Below are 21,307 nucleotides of genomic sequence, written 5' to 3' on the forward strand. Positions count from 1 at the left end.
TCCGATTGCAATGAAACTTTGGTAAGTTATCGTGCGCATGCCCTTAAAGATTTCTGAATTAGAAAATCATCTTCTTCTTCTATTCGTATGCGTTCTTATACTATTCATCCGATTGCGATGAAGCTTTTGTCAGTTGTTTTGGGCACACGTGCGAAGGTTTCTAAATTAGTATTATATAAAATACAAAGTTTGTTGTTTGTTTGTTCCATCCAATTTAGATCTTTTTTACTACATATTAATAACATTAATAACGTTTGCATATTTTGGATTCGATTTTAATTTAGTGTCTTTTGTTTGACCTTTACTCCTATTATAATTATTTTCATATTGCCATATTGTATTACACAGATATTTTAATATTAACAAAATAATTACCCCTTATTATTTTTTTTAAATATCTACGATAAATATAACCACGAAGCGACACTGTGCGAAGCCGGGTACTTCAGCTAGTATATAAAAAATATTCAATTTGTAGCTAAGTTGACAATTAATATTAGAATCTTTGATTTAATTCATGTTCACAAGATACATTTTTACAAAAAAGGAAAGTTTTTTCAACATCTTCGATATAAACGTTATTTCAAATATCACTGACAGAAAAAGTTTTAAACATTAAGTCTATGATAAATGGGATACTTATCAATTTGATAATAAGTCGATGACGTCAACATTGCTGTCCTAAAAAATAGAAACTTTAGTATTCTTTTTTTTTCGAAATAAGCATTCTCAGTTGTTTCCATGGCGGGAAAAATATATACGCTGCTAAAACAAAAGAACATAAAACTTATTTTCGAAGTTCTCAGAACGAAATTATTTTAGTGATGAAACTAAATACCAAAACTTTATCTACATTAGAGATAGCAAGGTAATAAAGTTACCTAAGAAAACATATCGTATTTCAATCAAGAGTTTATTTTGCCTACTGCAAAACCCTGTGTCATTTGGTACTAATAAATTTTATAAGTTTTTTAACTACTTAGTGCTATCTTGCCTTTTCAATATTATTAAAAATATATCATTTTGACAAGACTCATCAACATGCCTATAAGAAGAGTAGGATTCGTATGGACGTTTATTACTTTCCAGGTCACAATAAATTAATATACCGACCGACAAGTGTCCTTATGATCTCTAAGGTTTTCAGGTAATTCTGTCAAGAGATAACTGCGGAACGGTAAACTAATTAGTATTATATTTTTATTATATGCGTCACATAACCGAAAAATAATTCTCACTTTAATTGACGTATTTCATTGCTTTACAATATTATAAGTACTAAATATACTAAATTAAAACTAGAAATAAGACAACATGACATACTAATTACAATATTTTGACGTTTTAAAGGTTTTATTTTTTATTTTTACATTAAAAAATTTTTTATAGATAACAGTTCTCTCTTATTTGGACACTCGCTATTTTTTATATCTTACATAATATAATGAATACTAAGAATTATGCAGACATCAGATAAACTAAAAAAAATATTGCAAAATATGTTAGCGTGCATATTCAATGATTTTTTTTTTCATTGATTTATAAGTAAGTATACTATAAAAATTGTAATACCTTTTAAATAAATATAAGTATTACTAAAATGTGAATATTTTTTGCGATCAACTGTTAAAATATCAAAGCGTACGTTAAAGTAAAAATAGATACAAACTGGCACTACTCTCAACTTTATCAATAAAAATATAAATAAGTACATTAATTGTCCAGAAAATGGATTACCATAGAAGTAACTATATTGACAAAAAACTATTCAAAAAGATTACATAATACCTTTGTATGTAGGTACATTGAAATGTAATTGAAATTCTCATCATAATTTATATTCTTCATATAATACTGATGATATAATTCTTAGTGTATATACTATATTATAATCTATACTCCTTCTTCACATATACTTTTGTAAATTAATTACTAACACTAATATGATAATGCATTACATTTCCCGCTTACTAACACTACTAACAAATGATAAATACTATTTAATGTACCTCAGGTATAATTAAAGGAGACGAAATAATGGTGATCAATGGAGCCATCGTCTCAGACCTGGACATGATGTACCTCGAGAGTGTCCTCCAGGAAGAGCAAGCACTCTGCATGATGATGAGGTAAGCCATGTTTTGCATATTTTCCATTTTGCATCTTGACTCCATTTTCCAGCCAAGGCTTACCATACCAAGTGGATCTTAGTATCTTAGTAAGGCAGATCGACAACGAGACTTTTAACATTTTTAAGCTGCAACGTGTTTCTTAAATTTTCATTTTGTTTACAGTCAATTTTTGGAACGTAGAAACTTCGTGCTTTCATTAAAATATTAGTATTATTTTCAATATAATTTTCATTTTAAAACAAGAAATTATAATTTTAGAATCGTGTGAAGGTACTTTCATAAATATTTTAATTAGGTTATGAAAAAAACATTCTTATTTAAAAATGAGTAAATACACTTGATTCGGGATACATTCCGGGAACAAAAAACTACGGCCAGTCAAACTTTATGATCATAATAAGATATTAATGCAAATGCTCTGCCTATTATTGGTACCTAGTGGCAGAACATGAAACTTGAAAATTAATTAAATTTGAAAGTGTGTTAATAATTAGTTAAAACGGATCAAAAAAAAAACATTAAATATTTTATGAGACAAAATTAAAATTACCATTTTTTTTAAATCTTTACAAAATGTACCTACATTATTATGTGCTTTATGTGCGTATTATTAAATATTATTTTATGGTTATATTTATGATAAAAATGTGTTCTATTACCTTTTTGCTTTGGTTGGTATAATAATATGGTAGTAGAATAATTCAATTTCTAAAAAAAAAATATATAAATTGAAATCCTTTTTTGTAAAAATATAGTTTCAGTGTGATCACAAAATACTTGAACATGAAAATATATTTTTTTAAATATAAAACACCCATCATAATAGCTTACGTGTGTTTAATTACAATTTTCATTTGTTTACACATTATAAAACATATTTGCATGACTGCGTTGAAAATGAACAAAAAACAACAAACAGCTCTCTGCGTTAATTTTCATGCAAACAAATCTCATTGTCAGCAAAATTCTTCGATCGAATCAACACCAGGAATTAATTAAAATTCTATAGAAAATTGAATGATCACGTTTGTGGAAAATGAGCATCAAAATGTGTCGTAATACCAAAGCCCGTATTCATTGTGAGATTTCCTATTACTTATTATACTTTTCCTTTTGAATACAAATACGAATCCACTTCCACTTATATGTTTGTTAAAAGGTTCCCCGGAAGGATTGTGTAACAAAAAGGACAGTCCTTTATATCATAAAAATAATAACAATTCACATCCGCTCTTTTCGAAAATACTCTTCATTCCTTGCGCTTGTGAAAGCTATTCCAGGATAGGCTAAGAATAAATGCAATTTTATGAAATGAATTGGTATTTTTATCCACGTAAAATGAGCCGATAGAAATATTAAATTTACTGTCAGCGAGATCTTTATTGTCAATTTATCATACCTACTCGAAATATCGTATTTTTCATAATATATATTTTAATACACGGCTTAAATAATACAATCAACAAAAAAATGCTAATTCGCTTTATAACTGCTTAAATTGTAAACATATTTATATTTTTGTTACACGTTTCGTGGCTCAGTTATTGTTTCTAGTTATCAATAGAAAGAAAAACATAACAAACTGTGGGATGAAATAATTAAAAATCAATTTTTAAATGATTTTATTACATACCCATCTGCAAAAAATTTTAATTAATACTTAAAAATTACGATAAACTTACAATTTAAAAAAAAATACATTTTAAAATGAGCTTTTGTTATGTTTCAGATTGGATTGTATTACTAATTATTGTGTAGTGTAGATAGACGTTGATTTTTTTTTTTAATTTGTCATTGTCATTATATTTATTTAAATGTATTTATATATTTTTATTTGGTAGTGTTAATAATATAAATATCCTATCAAATTGCTCAGTAAGTTTTATTTAATTACCTAGCTATATTTTGGTTTCAATATTAAATTTCATTCGCGCTGTAACATTTTACCGTACTATAATACATCTCCAACTATTTATAGAATTGAAGGCTCTAGAAATGAAACGAAAATTTCCATCTTTTATACATATAAGAAAGAAAAGGAATCCAATTTAATCTGGAGCTCGACAATAATTATTACCTGCTTTATTTCATGCATTTAGTGTCACTCCTATTAAAGTGATATATTATCCATTGTAACTAGTAACACCTGTCAAATTCTCGTACAGATCTTCCCGAACCGAACCACCTGAGTTGGCAGGATTGCTGCGCGCCACTGATGACATCATCGAAAGCCTAGTTTGCCCCCCGCCACCCGGCGACCCTGCCCTCATCTCCGAAGACATGATCTCCGGCCTCATAGTCCCTGCACCTGGGTGGAGTGAGTGATAATCATTACTTACTTGCTATCGATTACTCATTAATAACACGCAACTGCTACGATGCGTCGCAATCTGGCGTAGCTCTAATGATTCGTACAGGCGTTAGAATCAGAATCGTAGACAGAGCAATTTCGATTAATCTTTTCGTATTATACTTATTGTAAATATCATTTTATGTTCTCTTACTGATATTTATTAGTTTTTTTTATTTCGACGTATTTAAGAAACGTTTAGTTCTTATAACAGATGTTAGATCCTTCATCTCTTGATCCAAGATTTGCAGCTTCAAATTTTGCGATTAGGTCAAATTCATGTATTTTTACGTGTCAATTAATACGTCCATTTCATCCAGAACTTGGACCCATTATACGTTAATTATTGTAATGCTAATAAGCATTTCCAGCTTAAAATCTTTTAAACCACATCCATTACTTTATCTTGAAACAATCTAAATTTAATATTTTGAGTTGTGATATATTTCTCTATTTATGTAAAATTATATTAAATATTTGTTTAAAAAAAATCACTTATGTTAATTGTATTCTGTAAATTGATTTCAAAATTAAAACCACACAAACATTATAAGCGATAATAAAATTGATAGTAGTTATCAGAAATAATAAACGTACAGAGTGATTTCCTTTTTTGCAGTGTGTTGGAGGTTTTCATTTAAAATAATATTTTTGAGAGATCATTGTATCATTATATAGAAATATAGTAGGTACTAATAGTACTTTGGGATATTGAGATTTGCTTCGATACAATAATAAACTAGTGGTAGGTTAGGTGATTAATGCTGTGGATTTAAACTTGAGTTGTATGTGATATGATATTTGTTTTTGCATTAACATTAAATTTTATGATATACTTGTACACACTCTATTAGATTAGTCATTGGAAACTCCATTTAATTTAACGGTGAATAGCAGTTCATTTTATAGTGATTTTAAATACTTAGGTAAGTGAGAAAATTATTTAAAAAAAACTATGTAATTAATTATGAATTTGATTAAATTTTTACTTTATCGTAACAATACGATACGATTGTCAATATTCATTTATCTTGAATCGTACTCTTACAGTATAATCCATATTTTAGTAAAATTTTATTTAACATACATAATTTTTGAAAACACTTCTGAGAAAATATATTAAAACCAATAGAAAAAATCTTTTTGAAAAAAGACACCCCACAGAATCGAACCTGCATCTCTCGGGTTACTTTAGAATCTACTTTGATTTAAAATACAAAAGCCGATAGCCAATAGTAGCTCAATTTAGAAAACGCTTCAGAGAGTATTATAAGAGCCATTAGTTAAAATTTATCGTAATTAAGTATGGTACCTTTAGCATAGTGAAAGAGAGAAAGATTATAAAAAGAAGTATGTTCAATAATTAGAATGTTTCATTCTTAAAATCTTATGAATTATTCGTTAAATAAAAAAATTAATTAATTAAAAAATATAAGCAAGTTCAAGGAAGCTACAATACTAAAATATCTTGTAGTGATCCGTGACGTCGGTTAGTAATTCAAGTAATAATATCTACTTTGATTTAGATTTGATTTTGATTAGATTAGAAAACGTATTCTTAAAATCTTGTGAATTATTCGTTGAATAAAAAAAATAATTAATTAAAATTTTATTTTGTTGAAAACTGAACGAATTGATTTACGTTACATCATATCCAATAAAACAACTCTTATTACAGCTACAAAATGAACATTGAATTTCTAATATTATAATGATAATGATGATAAACATTTTAGCTATACTTAAATGATGTTGTAAAAGTTAATTTCCGTTACTTTAGGTAAGGAATTATATTCACCAGATGGCGATGGAATGGCTCCTGGAACAGACTCGGCTTCATCATCGGGAAAAGTTACTTCCAGAACTAATTCATTCGAGATTGAAAATCTGCTCAAGGTAGGGAAACTTATTTAACTTGCAATGTTATTCCTAATATATAACAATATTATTAAATGAATTGACATAATGTTTACAAATATTGTTTTTTACATTAATAATACAAAAATAGTACCTACATACAAAATATATTATATTTGAAATTGTTAATAATTGTTTGTTTTACTTTTTAATCGTTTCATTTATATCAAGCATCCAAAAAGTAATAACAATCCTCTACTTGTTTATTTTGTAAATAGAATCTTAAAATATGAGATGTAAACAGTTTTTATAACGTATTCACATAAATCTCTTATTGAGTGTAAATAACAGAAGTATGATCAATATGAAATTTCGTACAAAATTAATACGCTCCAATGAATACATATCGATAACATCAAAACTACAGCTATTAACGCATGTGTAACAAATCCGCGAATTCCAGAGCGCGGAGCAGGTGACAGGCTTCTGCCGCTCCCCGCAGGACACCCGGAAGTCATCTCCGACCGGAAGCGACGCGGCTGGCGGCGGAAGCTTCGCCAACTCTGGAGGCAGCTTCGGCTCCGGCGGCGCTTCCGGCGTAGCGCTGCTCACCCCAACGCGACACCTCACCGACGCCGAGAAACTGAGAAAGGTCATCCTAGAACTCGTCGATACAGAGAGAACCTACGTCAAGGTGTGTGATTTATTACATTTCGCATATGTAAGGTTACTAACTAAACTGCTATAGATACCGTACCACGGTGACTGAAAATAGAGATCAACTAATTTCCTACACTTTACTTTACGTTATTTTAAATAATTTGTGACTATCGCAATATGTTTTTTAAATATCTACATATAGATATAAGTTGTTAATATTTTTTCACTCATTTTGTGAAAAAAACGTTGTACTAAGAAACAACAAACAATTGTTTTTTCTAAGTTAATTCGGTACAAGTCTATTTACTGGAAGCTAAGCGGGAATAACGGCAATTTTCATAGACGATTTCAGCAAAATTCATGCGTTCAAGAATGATAACATAACCTAAAAAATAATCTAGTATATCGGCTTATTTCAAAATTTGTTTCCCGCTGTTTTCTACTAAAAAATAAGAACCGTTATTTCATTTTGTACTATTTATATATTCCTCTTTAGACATCTTCAATAGAACCGATCGGTCTTACGGTAAATTAAAAATTATGGAATTGAATTACTTAATATCGTGGGTTCCATGTTTAAATCTTGGGTCTGGCAAATACATCTATTGATTTGTCAATTTCTGTTTAGAAGCAAAGTATGGACCTGATAGGTTGAGCAAGTAGCTAAAATCCATTTCTCTTAAAAACAAACTCTGTTAATTTAATCTCCACTGTGTGGTATGGTGAAGTAGTAATTAAGTAATATAATAATACAGTAAACCCGGCACGGTAGAACACAACAATCACTATACCGTGATATAATTGCAAAACTGAGACTGCTCAATAATGTATATTGTAATAAACTGATCAAACGAAAGAACTCACCAAACTTACACTTAAAACTGTATGCCTATTTGAAAAATTATTAGTTTTGGACCTAATCATAAATTGACCAAAGCCACAATCTACTGTACATATTATGTAGTTCCTAGATGAGGCAGAGATTTACTTGTTAATAAAAATACATTTCGATTGTAACAATAGCATAAAATAAATTGCTATTATTTTAGGTGAGCAATAAAGTTTATATCAAATAATATATTTCAAAGGAAAATCTGAATGAAAACGTTTAAGACGGATATACTAGTCTCTTTTTAAGAATCAAGTCTCTGCTTTGAGCTTGTCTTGTTTGACTAAACTCTCTTGGGTTCAATATGTTCACGGTCTTAGAAGATGTAGGTGTACAAAATATATAATGCCACGAGAGGGCTGTAAATGGTGAGTGGTGACGTTGAACAAAGGCCCCAGGTACACGGAGGCTTTCTGCCGAATATTATGGTCGTTAACCGTAATCTATCAATGTTAAATGGAGATACACGTCTTCTTCTTCTTTCATATTTCGCTGTCCTCAGCCGGTCCCTGTAGGATTACAGCGATATTGGGTACGATCAACTAATGATATGATGACAGGGATGGGAAATTTCGGGACGCGATTTATTGAAACCTTTTGTCGTGGTAATTAAGAGAAATATTTGTTGGCACTAATATTTCACCAGCCATACCCCATCAGTATCTAATTGTCGGTACTATTCAATTAAAATATTATATTTGAATTTACGATTTTTTTATAAATAATACCCACAACATAATTATCATAAATAGTGCGAATTGATTTATTCCTCACCTGTATGTAATAAAATTACAGCATTAGGAATCAGCAATATCTTTAAATACTATTAATTATTGAGTCTTTATTTGTAACTAATACCTATTTATACGAAAAACAAATAATCGTGTAATTTGGAAAAATAGAAAAGATTCAGATGCTTCGTTATAAGTTCGTTATAAGTATAATATTTAAACTTATACACAATTTAAAAGTTGGAAGAAATCTATAATTGACTACGTATTTTTTACTATTAATATGTATGCGATGTAAATGAAAAATCTAGCAATCTTGGTAATATTGACCTGTATATTCCTGATAACTATTTTGAAAATCGGATCGTTATTTGTGATGCAGAACGAATCTGGTAATTGGGAAGGTAATATACAGTTATTACGTTGGACACAGGTTCAAACTAGTCGCGTCAAGTATTTATACATTATACCACTTGCGTGAGAATCAAAATATATTTAGATCACTTGGTGTACACACTTTTACGGATCTTTTATTTTGTACACGTGTATAATATTTTCTTTTTGTGTAGGCACGCCTTGAAAGTTTAGTTTTTATTATTCGGGTTGTGTAAATAAATAAATTGAAATTAGAATTCTGTAATTTCTAAGTTTAACCGAATATATAAAAAACAATTATTGCTTGGCATTGCTTAGCTGCTGTAGTTATATTATATAACACATCGATCACAATCTACTTACGCATTGTTATTATTTTCGTTTGTTATAACCAACAATTGCTACTAAGCCACACATATAACATTATATTCCTTCACAAACACTTTTAGACCCATTTCTTGGTTGCATATTACTTGACCATTTGCAAACTTTTCTGAACCCCTAATACTAATACGTATCACTGAGAAGTGATATATGATACTGACGCAGTGTGCGATGTTATGTTATGAACAAGTTTTTGGGTTAAAACTTACGACGTGACATGTTCGTGCAATTTGTTTAGCTATATATCATAATATATGAGCAAAAAGTTACAGGTTACAGTTACTATGACTCTCTCTGAATTCATCAGAATTTAGAATACACACACAAACTGCTATATAAATTCACCAGCAATAATAATAAATTACCAAACGGTACACTGTATAAGTGGGCAAAAAAAAGCTGGAAAAAAAAATATTGGACTGTAGTAGCATGAAAAAAAACAGAATTGAGTTTCTTAATACACGAAAGCTCACTAGTCTATAATTTTACAATTAATAGGGCTTTACGCTGAAAGAAAAAAGCTATCAATGTATCATGTGAATTCCGTTAAATGCTTGTATCTACGAGTTGAAGTAAATAACATAGAGGATGATAGTTAAAGTTAATTAATATTGTTACTTTTTCCGAAAATATATATTTTTACATCTTCAGAAGTAGTCTGGTTAAGTATATATTGATAACAATCAGTAATAGTAATCCAAGCACACAATGATGTATTGAACAAATCTCACGGCTAGATATAATTCACGTGATGTTTTATTTTATATATATGTTTAGTTCCCAAGCATAAGTCCAAATGATTGAGCGAATGATTAACAACAATATACAGTTAAAATCAATATCTTGATAGAATCCACCACGTACTAACAGTGGGGAAGGGTGGCGGTAGACTGCTAAAATCCGACATAAATAGTGCACCGTAAAGTTTGTGAGTCAAATGTATTTGTTTACTACAAATGTATACAATGTATAGAAAGTATTTGTTAGTTTTTAAAATTCAATTTAACCTTGTCTAATCCAAACCATAGTAAATAATAGTCAAAAATATTCGATTATCTATAAAATTCTTAAAATAAAATTATGTCATTAAACCATACATCATTTTAGATATTTTTTTGATAAAAGAATATTTGTATCGACTATGGTTTGGTTTAGACAGGGTTTAATGAATTTTAACTAATACTAACACCATCTGTACCTCATATGTATTCTTAATTCAACGATAATAGATAAGAATGACATAATGTAAAAGTGTGCACCATTTTTGTCGGATCAGCCATAGCATACAGAAACTATTATGGATTTATTGAGCAGGGCTTAATTGAATTTTAAAAACTAACCAGTACCATCTGCAAATTGTATTATTTATTCAATGAAAACAAATAAGTATGACTGACAAAGTTTACTGTGCACTATTTATGTCGAATCTTAACAACCTACCTCCACCCCTCGCCACTGCCATGTGGGCATCTATTCGTTTTGCTTTGACCAGAAATATTAATTTACCTTGTATATTTACATACATTTGAGAAGTGTTTCAATGTAAACATAACATTGTAGGAGGTACATTTCATCAAAATAGATAAATTGGGGGTTAATATTCATTGTTATGTGTGTTAAATATCAATTATTGTCACCTACCATAACCCAATGCAAATAGAGAGAACATATTGTGATATATTGTAAGGAAAGCCATATCATTCTTCTATATAAATTGCCCCTCTAGATATATATGTAAAAAAAACTACGTGGTAATAATTATTGTATGAATATATTTTTGATTAATACAGATCAATAGAATTAACAGTTGCACTTAAAGATATTATATGTACAAATTCACGACAGTCATGCCAACTTTAATGAACCGGTTTTAGAAATAACTTTTTTCTTGATTTCCAGCACCTGAATAGCCTTCTAGAAAATTACTTAGAGCCTCTAAAGAGAGAAACGTTTCTTTCGAACGCTGAAATTAACGCACTCTTTGGTAACATAAGAGAGATCGTCACCTTCCAGAGACAATTTCTTCAAAACCTCGACGAAGCGATTGAACTCGAGCCCAACTTTCATCAATTCGAACACTCCAGCCAGTACAAGGTGATCTAACAGAGCATACTCATTAATTATCATTTTAATATAATTCGAGACCTGAAGAGTAAGACGACAAATGTAATTATTTCAGTAGACTCAAAAAAATGTGACTATTTACCTACGACACCCGTGTATTTTACTAGTATCATGACTATGCTACTATTGCACCGATTGGGTCCTTAATTTATTGTCTTCTGTCTGTCTTCGAACGAAATGTTTACTTAACTATTTCTTTTATTCAACGAATAATTCACAAGATTTAAGAATATGTATATCATTCTGATTATTGAGCATATAGTAGCTTGGTTTGGAAGAACATTGATGAGTAGGTATTAAAATTGACCAATAGTTAAAATTTGTCGCTGTTAGTATGTCACCTCGTAGCATAATGGTAATGCAGCGGATCAGGGCGTAAACCTGGGAGATACGGAGTTTGATTCCCCGTCGGGTTGGCTTACTTTTTTTCAAAAAAGATTTTTTCTATTGGTTTATAATATATGCTCTCAGAAAGTGTTTTTCTAAATTATATATGTTCAATAATCGAAATGTTTACTATTTCACTGTTACTTAGGTCAGTACTTCTCAAACTGGGGGGCGCGGCTCCCTAGGTGGCCCTGGAGCTCCTACTAGGGAGCCGCTACATATTTCAGTATTTGAAAAAAAAACATATAAACGTGATCACTGGACGATACCTGATACAAATCAGTCAAAATCTCGAGGTCGAATTTTCACACGATGACAGTATTTTATCCGATATGGATAAATAATCTAGTAATATTTATAAATTATTTATGTAAAAATTGCAATCATATTCTTCTCAATAAATTGTTTTTGTAAGCTATAGCTGTTATAAATTTGAAGTTTTTTTTTTTATTTTATGTTTTACAAGCAAGTAAATGAAGTGTTGTATTATTTTTCATAAAAATGTACCTATAATAATAATTAATGGTAAATAAGTAATGTTGGTCATTAAAGACTAAATTTTTAGGAGGGAAGGGAGCCTTGGAATTTTATTTTTTATTTCGGAGGCCGTGGTATGAAAAAGTTTGAGTAGCACTGATTTAGGTGATACAATAGATCATTAAAATCCTCCTAACGTTCCATACATACATCACTTCAAAGTACAGACGGCTGAACATTTCGACTGTTACTTTATGCACATTTCTTATTAGTGTTTACATTTTAAACCTTTTTTTAGTCAAACAATGTCTTTAGTAAAAATATATAAACCAACTTCATAAAATGTTTTTTGTTTCAGAATGTTCTTTTCTCGATCGGAAGCGCTTTCTTGTACTACGTGAATCATTTCAAATTATACAGTTCCTTCTGTGCCAGCCACAGTAAAGCACAAAAAGTTCTACATCCTAGTAAGTATATATTATATAATTAGACTTAATTTACGAGTATCATTAACACTTCCCGAAGAAAGTTTTTAGTATAATTCCTTAAACATTGTCTGTCATATGTCAAGCAAAATTATCTCCCATTAGTAGAATAATTTTCTTCTTTACTTTATACATTTGAAATTTAATTCATATTATAAAGTTTGACACCCAAATACGTACTTACTTCTTTTTTATTTACTTTCTTCAGATGAAGGCAACCGTGCCTTGCAAGAATTCTTGGCAGCACGCAACCCACGCCAACAGCACTCGAGTACATTGGAGTCATACCTCATTAAGCCTATCCAAAGGATCCTAAAATATCCTCTTCTTCTACAACAGCTCAGAAACCTCACAGATCCTGACGCTGACGAGCACGCACATTTAGTTGGTAAGTTATTAAACAATTTATAAAATATATCCAATTATCACTGATTTTTCAATTCGAAATACACAATAAATAAGTTTTTTTACCATATTTACACCTAAGCAAAGCATAATATGTACCTCCAATCTATAGTTTATACGAGGAATCATTGTTGGTCATTCGTCAAATATATGTATTACAGTGTCAATATTTAAAAAAATCGGTGTGTGTACTTAAGTACGCGCGTTAGAAGTTATACTTCTTTGGCGCAACAAAACAAAAACAAAACTTATGATAAACTAGATTCTTTGACTAGCTCTTAATTATCTTGTTAAATTAACTAATATTACTGACGTTTAATCGTTTGTTTTCGTAAAAAAATGCAAATGGCCGACAATTCGCTGCCTAGGCAACGGAACAATTCTAAACTATAATATTATACTGTATAATCGTCACGATTGCAGTATCATACTGTGGCGTAAAGGCAGTGCGTTCGGCTGATAACCGAACAATCGGTGGTTCGAATCCAATCGAGTGCGTTTTTTTTTCGTGTGAAAAAATAAATTATGTGTTACATGTCACACGCCAAAAATATACTCTGATCTGATTTCCCAAATGCGCCAAAAGAAGTATAACTTCAACAAGATGTGATTTAACCAAGTGGGTATCACAACCACAATTTCAGCAAAACCGACATTTTCACAAATGAGCACTCTACAAAGATTTAGACATTGCTGTTCATAATTTTGACAATTTACTCTAGGGAACTCACCAATCTTGAAGAAGCCATGTGGCATAAAAAAAAGAAGACTAAAAAGAATGAAAAGTGCTGGGAGAGGCCATATTTATTAATATGCACATAACAAACATAAAAATATATTGCTGCATAATTAAATAAAAATTCATAACACATAACGTTGTTTATATCAACCTAAACAGACATGCATACAGATATCTACTTATTGCGCACTATTATATTGTGTGAAATATTTATGACCTACTTATAGTCAATATAATCTTCTAGGATATAAAATTCAATATAAAGTAAATCTGAAGTCAGTCGTCTATTGTGATAAGCCCTTTTTATTGTTCATAAATATTTTTATTAAGAAAATCTCCTTTTAGTGCACAATATTGGATTTTCCACTAGAATCTCCACATAGCTGATATTATCAGCTATTATCGAACATTGTATTTACTCTAACGTGTATTATTAGGATGTTAAATTGTTTATTACAAGACATTTTTCTTTGCGAAATAAAGTTTGATAATAAATGATAAATTATTCTACGTTATTAATTACTGTAGCATATAAAGTAGTAGATATAAACCATAGAGAAAGGTACTACATATCGTGTGTTATCCACGGCCCTCATACCCTAATGCGGGCCCCCAGGCTAGAATATTTGGCGGGCCCCACTACGCTAAGGTTAAAGGCAGTGTGACGCTCCACAGTAGCGTTTTCAAAATGGTGTCCACGGTAAAATTAGGAGTATATAGTATAGCTTTTGTATTTTACATCCACTTGAATTGTGGAGCTATCGAGAATCGACACACAGTTAAAAATTTCATCGCAGAATCACATATTTTCATATATGAATATTATTGAATTCCGTTTATCTCACTTATCTGGTCGATTCGCCACGCCGGGTCCCGCAGGCTAGAGTCCTGTCAGCCCCCCTCTGTGAGGCCCATGGTGTTATCCAATTTCACATCATATTTTTACATTGCGGTATATCGCACTTGGAGTACCTCTATTTAAAAAAAATATGTAAAAAGGCAGGTCGAAAAAATTATATATTTTAGTGTTGATTAAATTAATGTATTACCTAACAATTATTTAAAATATTGTCCCACGTCCCACGTCATATTTATATAAATTAAAAATGAATATTTTCTAATTATTTTTGTAGAAGCATTAAAAGGAATGGAGAAGGTGGCTGAACATATCAATGAAATGCAACGAATTCATGAAGAGTATGGCGCGATATTCGACCACTTGTTTAGGCAACACCAAAAATCATGCAAACAACCAATTGACCTTAGTCCAGGTAAGAGATATCAACTATATTATAACTAAATTTAGGCACGTAAATATCACTCGAGGTTACATATACCAATACTATAAATCCAAAATACACATCTGAGTATAATGTCTTTATTGAGATTAAACAATCGTTAATTCTTTGGATTCGGAGTAAAAGTGCTGAAGTCAGTTTAGCAGTTGAGATAATAGATTTTGAAATAAATCACAGTTTTCAAAATACTCTTGCTTAGAAGTTAATTGGTATGTCTTCTTTAAGATTATTTGTTTATACTTAAGTTTTTGAAATTGTGTTATATTCAATGTTTTGAATAAGTAATTTTACTTAAAGAGTTAAAAATTATTTTCTCAATTTAATTTAATTTCTCAAAAAAATTATATATCTATTTATTTTGCTTACATATGACAAAATCTACGATACACAAAAAGAGTACAATTTTATATACCCATTAGCATTAAAATCTTAATTACGTAAAAACGCAACTCCACAACTTTTACAAAAAGTTACTGGTCAAGTGATTTAGATTGTATACAGTTCATGACTACAGACAGAATGGTATACTAATGAAAAATACAATACACCAGAGCAGATGATGATAATATTATATACGTGTTTTAAAACATAATGGTTATTAATATTTTTAAGAAAACCATTTTCATTAGAGGGAACCGTAGGTCAGCGCATAAAATAGATTTTATGTGATGTATATTATTAAAAATCTTAAAGGAACAATTTAAAACAGTTTAATATAAATTGTCCAACTCAAATGTACTCGTACACTTGTATTGCTGTGATTTTCTGGATTTTTTGTAGTTATCAATCTTTACACCCTAATTATTAATGACACTATCTCCATATTAGTTATTTATGTCAAACTAATCATTTAATGGCACAACCGGTGATGGTGCCACATGAGGAACCAAAACAATAACGAAAATATCATTAAATCAAATAAATATAGATTATTATAAAGTTCTATAAATTAAACAATACATTAATCAATAAATTACTTAGTGTATTTATTATTTAACACCCTCACTCCGGTGGTTATTTCATTATACGCTCGACCTTAAATTTATTGAGGGCGTAAAAAATATTCCTCACGGGTTTACTGGCCTCTAATCTGTAAAAATAATTAGAAGCTTTGTATAAAAGTTGTATTGACCTGTGTTTTAATCATTTATTCTCAGGGGATTTACTGTACTATGGTGGTGTGGAATGGCTAAACATATCAGATTTCCTCGGAAAGATCAAGAAAGGCTTGGAGCTTCATGCGATGTGCTTTGTCTTCAAGTCCGCCGTTGTCTTTCTCTGTAAAGAAAGGTTACGGCAGAAGAAGAAAATTATGGTTAGTATCCGGAATTATATTATAATATGTGATACTTTACTTAATCCATTCTGCTCCTCGATCGGAGCATATGAATACCACGCGACCTGCACTGTAAGAATCCACGTCGCTCACCAGTTTTCTTTTGTTTCCCAAGTCTATAGATAGTATTTAGTGGCCTTCTAAGATGCCGAAATCCTGTTTTCTTGAAAAACAAGCAGGTCAGCTTGAAACTATTTTGTGACATCCGTAGCCGAGCGTCGTATGTGGCCGAGCCAGGTGCAATGTCACTTATTCACTTTCAACGTGATACAACGCTTCTGATTTCCCTGTTACTCGAAGCTCAATATATGGTTACATTAAGCATTTGTAAATTACCATGACTCAATATCATAAAGTAGCACAACTAAAGTAATGTTAGCCTTGAACAGGCAGCATTTACTCAGACAACCTGCATCGATTTTAATGTTGCTCCATCTATTTTCACGAGGATAGCAAACTCTCTATGCGAAGTACCATTTCCCACAATGTGTGCACTTAGGTATTAAGTCGATACTCTCAATGTTTTACTCGTCAATAATCAGGAGGACATCTGGATCGTGATGGGTGCTCAAGACAAATTATTATGCAAACACTTACATATAATTATTGTAAAATGGTAGTATTTATAATTGATAATACCATTGATTATTTAAAAACAATTTTTTTTACAATCTATTTCAGAATTTGTCGTTACATATAAGGTTTGCCTTTTTATTAAGTATATCATTTAATATCTCAAATAACGTACTATGTTAATATTATTGCAATGGCAACAAATATATTTACCAAATATAAGAATGATAACTTTGAAGGCAACATTTTTGACAACTGACATAATTATACATTATCTCTCATCCAGGGCGTCTCGTCAAAGAGCAATTCGAACGAAGTAGAAATAATTAGATATCAAGTCCTGATCCCTGTAACGGAGGTCCAGGTCCGAGCATCCTCAGCCAAAGACATGGACAGCCACTTCTTGTGGGAGCTCATCCATCTGAGGTCACAACTGCAGAGGAGATCAGAAAAAGTCTACGTTTTATCGAACAGGTAAGTGACTATTCAAATAAATATTTATTTTTAATAAATAATGTGATATAATTCGACCAACAATATTTCTCTTCATGATGATTTAAGTTTTTTTTTACGCATTTCTCTTAACGAAAAACAATCTAAAGAATGGCTTGTGACCATAATATACGTACGACTACAAATCTCCCTGCTATTTTCACGTACATACACATATATATCCCGAACTCCAATATTGCCTGTACACATGCATGGATTAACTTGCAGCAATAGTGTGTATTTCAAACAATCGCTATAATAACTCTTTACATATGCTGACTGTCTCACCAATCTCATTTTTCAAGAGTAAGCGAGACGCGATGTTGTCATTTAATAGTACTATTTGACAGGTCGTGAAAATCGGTTAACCTCAAAATGAACTTGCGCTGTGTAGTTCGTTTTTTTACCGACAGGTTCGCCACTATCGTTCTACTGCGCGGGCGCAAATATAGAACGAATCTCAACTGTCGCGTGAAAATTCAGAAGCTTCCGAACTTTTATTATTCATACATGCAATTTTGTAACTTGAATGATAATACATGTTTACATGTGAATTTTATTGTTATAATCGTGATAATACGTACTGTCAGCAGTAAATCCATACACGTGTAAATGGGGTATTACACTATGAACTGTCACCTAAAATATATGTGCTGTATGTACTTTATAATATTCCAATGCATTTTCCGGTTAAAATATAGACATTCTCCATCAGAGCAACGATGACTGAGTTTTTTATAAAATTAACTATTTTTTAACAATGAAGGCAGTGTATTGGACTCCAAAACGTATACTTGACCGAGTGTCTAATGCAGTTACAGATCATTCCGAATCATATTACATATTAATATACTTCTGCCAATTTTAATGAGTGATGCAACATTTTGAATTTGTCAATAGGATTAATAATAATATGTTATCGTTAAAATGCGTTTTTGGTTCTGAAGATGAATGTACTTCAGATTTCAAACTAATATCAGACTAAACCAATCCAGCACGGCCGACTTCCGCAACGCCTTCCTGAAGACAATCAGACAGATCATCCGCGAGAGCGTCCGCAACATGTCCATCCCTTCCACGAAGGGTCTTGGCCCTCAGACGGCAGCCCCCGCTCAGATCTCCACGCACCAGGAGAAAATGCACCACACCAGTCATACACTGGACAGGCCGAAACAGCATCAGGTAGTTTTGACTTATTTAATGAGATATTTGACCCAGATAAGATCTCAGATTAAAGAAACTGTTTCTGTCTGCAAATTCGGTAAATGTGACGCAGATGATGTCATGAGATTTTATAACTTTCTTTTTAGACCAAACCAAACCTAACATAATCTAACCTACCCCTACTTAATATTACCTAATATAACCTTAGCTTGTGATAATGAATGATGCATCAAAATGTATGAAAATTTAAAATTTTCAATTAACAATTATTAGATCGAAAAGCCTATGCGCCGACAGGAAAGGGCATAATTGTGTACATGGTATAAACTGTTTTCGTAAAAAAAAAATATATATAAAAGCTCATGACAACATCTGCGGCACAATTACCGCAAATTCTACTAAATATTTTTTTTATAATATCGTTATAACAATATATTACTAACCTAACCTAACCTAACCTAATATTTCCATTTTTTACAAATAACGAACCGTTCTATAACCGTGCTGATGGCATGATATAATAAACCACGTTTTCAATCGATTTACGATGCAGACGTGTATCAAAGATAAAAAAATCTATAATTATTTTGATATATCAGTTATGCTCGAATGGCTTTTTATATAAAACCAATGCCGCGTTGCAGAATTTCGTCAAATCACGTAGTTCATAACGAATCGTTTCTAAACGAGTCGCAAAACTGAATGGATATTTAAAAAAAAAAAATTATAAATTACATGACATTTCCTTGTGAATTGAAGAGTATTTATTATCATAGGTTTATATCAGAAAATTATATATATTGACGTAGTAAGTATGAAGTGAAAACTCTTCAGAGCAGGTTTTGTGACTCGATAATAGAATTTTCGTTTCTAGTATATCTAATTATTTCGCTATGTCCATTATAATTTTCAATACCAGGATCGCGTTTGTCTTCTTTATACTTACCTAAATCCCGGGATTGATCTTATTGGAATACAGTTTATATATTTTTGATAAAAAGATGTGCTTATCAACTATAAAATGTAGATAAAAAAAATAAAACGATAAGTATATAGCGATTGAGATTTTTTCAAAATCTTATTTACGTGATTTCTAGTACCCAATTATGTACCACTTATTTATTATTATTATATATACACGTGTATATATGCCTACATAAAATTTATGTATCATATAAGTACCTATTAGACACCAACAATATTTTTGCGAAATTTTCACTTGTGTATGTTAAATTCCGGGATAATAATCCAGTAATAATACGATAGCAATCAATAGTATCCACGCCGAGCTAAGATATTTACTAGACCAGGGGTGAAGAACCTGCGGCATCATTATCATCAGCCTGAATCTATTAACTGCTGGATGAAGGCCTCTCCAAGCTGATTCCACTTCTTTCGGTCCTGTGCGTTGGGTTACCACGTACTTCCACAGAAATTTATCTTTCATCGATCCAGCGGCTTCTAGGTCTACCTTGCTGACGTTTTGTACCTATAAGATACCACTGGCTGACTAAATTGCAGCATATAGCCCATTAAATGTGGATTTTTATATAATGTATATTTTCATAATTATTATTCTCAGTTTTATAAAAAATATAGTATGGTTCATTGATAATATCTGTTTATTATTCTTAGGTACAAGTAATGACAGGCTCACATACTTTGGGCAAGACAAAGAAATGCAAACAGCCTGGTCAGAGGCACTCAGCTGGCAACATCGAATGCGATGGACTCTCGAGAGGAAACTCACAGGACGGAGATGGAGAAGCGGAGGCTCAAGATAATTTTAGAGGACGAAGCAAGACCCTCGGTGATAATGCAGGTGAGAATAATTAATTAAACATATGTCAATTACACAATTATTAAATTTATTTATTTTTCACTTTAAGTTTAGTCCCCTACAACTCATTTACTAATACTTGCATTCCGTTAAATAAGTACATACTCAATATAGGACAGCGACAGCCAATTAAGTTAAATAGTGAATTAATACCATAATATCAACGTTAAAATTTTAATTTTAAATAACGAACATTGATCTACAGTTACACCGTAAAAAATCATTTTACGTTGTTAATGGCGATTTTCTTTAACGGAGATGACGCAATCGATTCGTGATAAGATTTAAAAGTGCGCCTCGAAACCGTTTATATATATCATTGAATTATACCAAGATGTTAAAAAGATGAATATTTCTCACAAATTTAATATAAAATCGTAACATAATCCCAAAACGTAACATAACTACTCAAACAAATACGTACTTGTAAATTAAAAAATAAGTGACTAATATTATTATGTGTCATCCCTGTTATCTTCAATAATAAATATTTTTGTTATAGAATAGTTGAAATTGTGTTGTTTTTATTTATTTTTTATTGTGAGAGGCCTTAAAATCAGCCAGTGTCTTAATCTTCCAAGGCCTTAAGCTCACCACTGGAATTTATAT

At 30.9% G+C, this 21,307-nt stretch overlaps 1 protein-coding gene across 1 annotated transcript in view; it reads left to right on the plus strand.

The window, feature by feature from the left end:
- The window catches only part of sif (guanine nucleotide exchange factor still life), a 386,622-nt gene that overhangs the window by 357,051 nt on the left and 8,264 nt on the right, over nucleotides 1-21,307 (plus strand). Inside the window, exons 27-38 of the mRNA XM_085952659.1 lie at nucleotides 2,027-2,129; nucleotides 4,298-4,449; nucleotides 6,263-6,378; nucleotides 6,803-7,033; nucleotides 11,278-11,472; nucleotides 12,725-12,833; nucleotides 13,060-13,239; nucleotides 15,129-15,266; nucleotides 16,451-16,608; nucleotides 17,489-17,676; nucleotides 18,675-18,876; nucleotides 20,494-20,680. Coding sequence (XP_085808785.1) covers nucleotides 2,027-2,129; nucleotides 4,298-4,449; nucleotides 6,263-6,378; nucleotides 6,803-7,033; nucleotides 11,278-11,472; nucleotides 12,725-12,833; nucleotides 13,060-13,239; nucleotides 15,129-15,266; nucleotides 16,451-16,608; nucleotides 17,489-17,676; nucleotides 18,675-18,876; nucleotides 20,494-20,680 — 1,959 coding nt within the window. The remainder of the gene's footprint in view (nucleotides 1-2,026; nucleotides 2,130-4,297; nucleotides 4,450-6,262; nucleotides 6,379-6,802; nucleotides 7,034-11,277; nucleotides 11,473-12,724; nucleotides 12,834-13,059; nucleotides 13,240-15,128; nucleotides 15,267-16,450; nucleotides 16,609-17,488; nucleotides 17,677-18,674; nucleotides 18,877-20,493; nucleotides 20,681-21,307) is intronic.

Source organism: Rhyacophila brunnea, unplaced genomic scaffold (assembly GCF_057557595.1).
Source record: "Rhyacophila brunnea isolate RB1 unplaced genomic scaffold, BYU_Rbru_1.0 scaffold_3, whole genome shotgun sequence".
Taxonomy (NCBI): domain Eukaryota; kingdom Metazoa; phylum Arthropoda; class Insecta; order Trichoptera; family Rhyacophilidae; genus Rhyacophila; species Rhyacophila brunnea.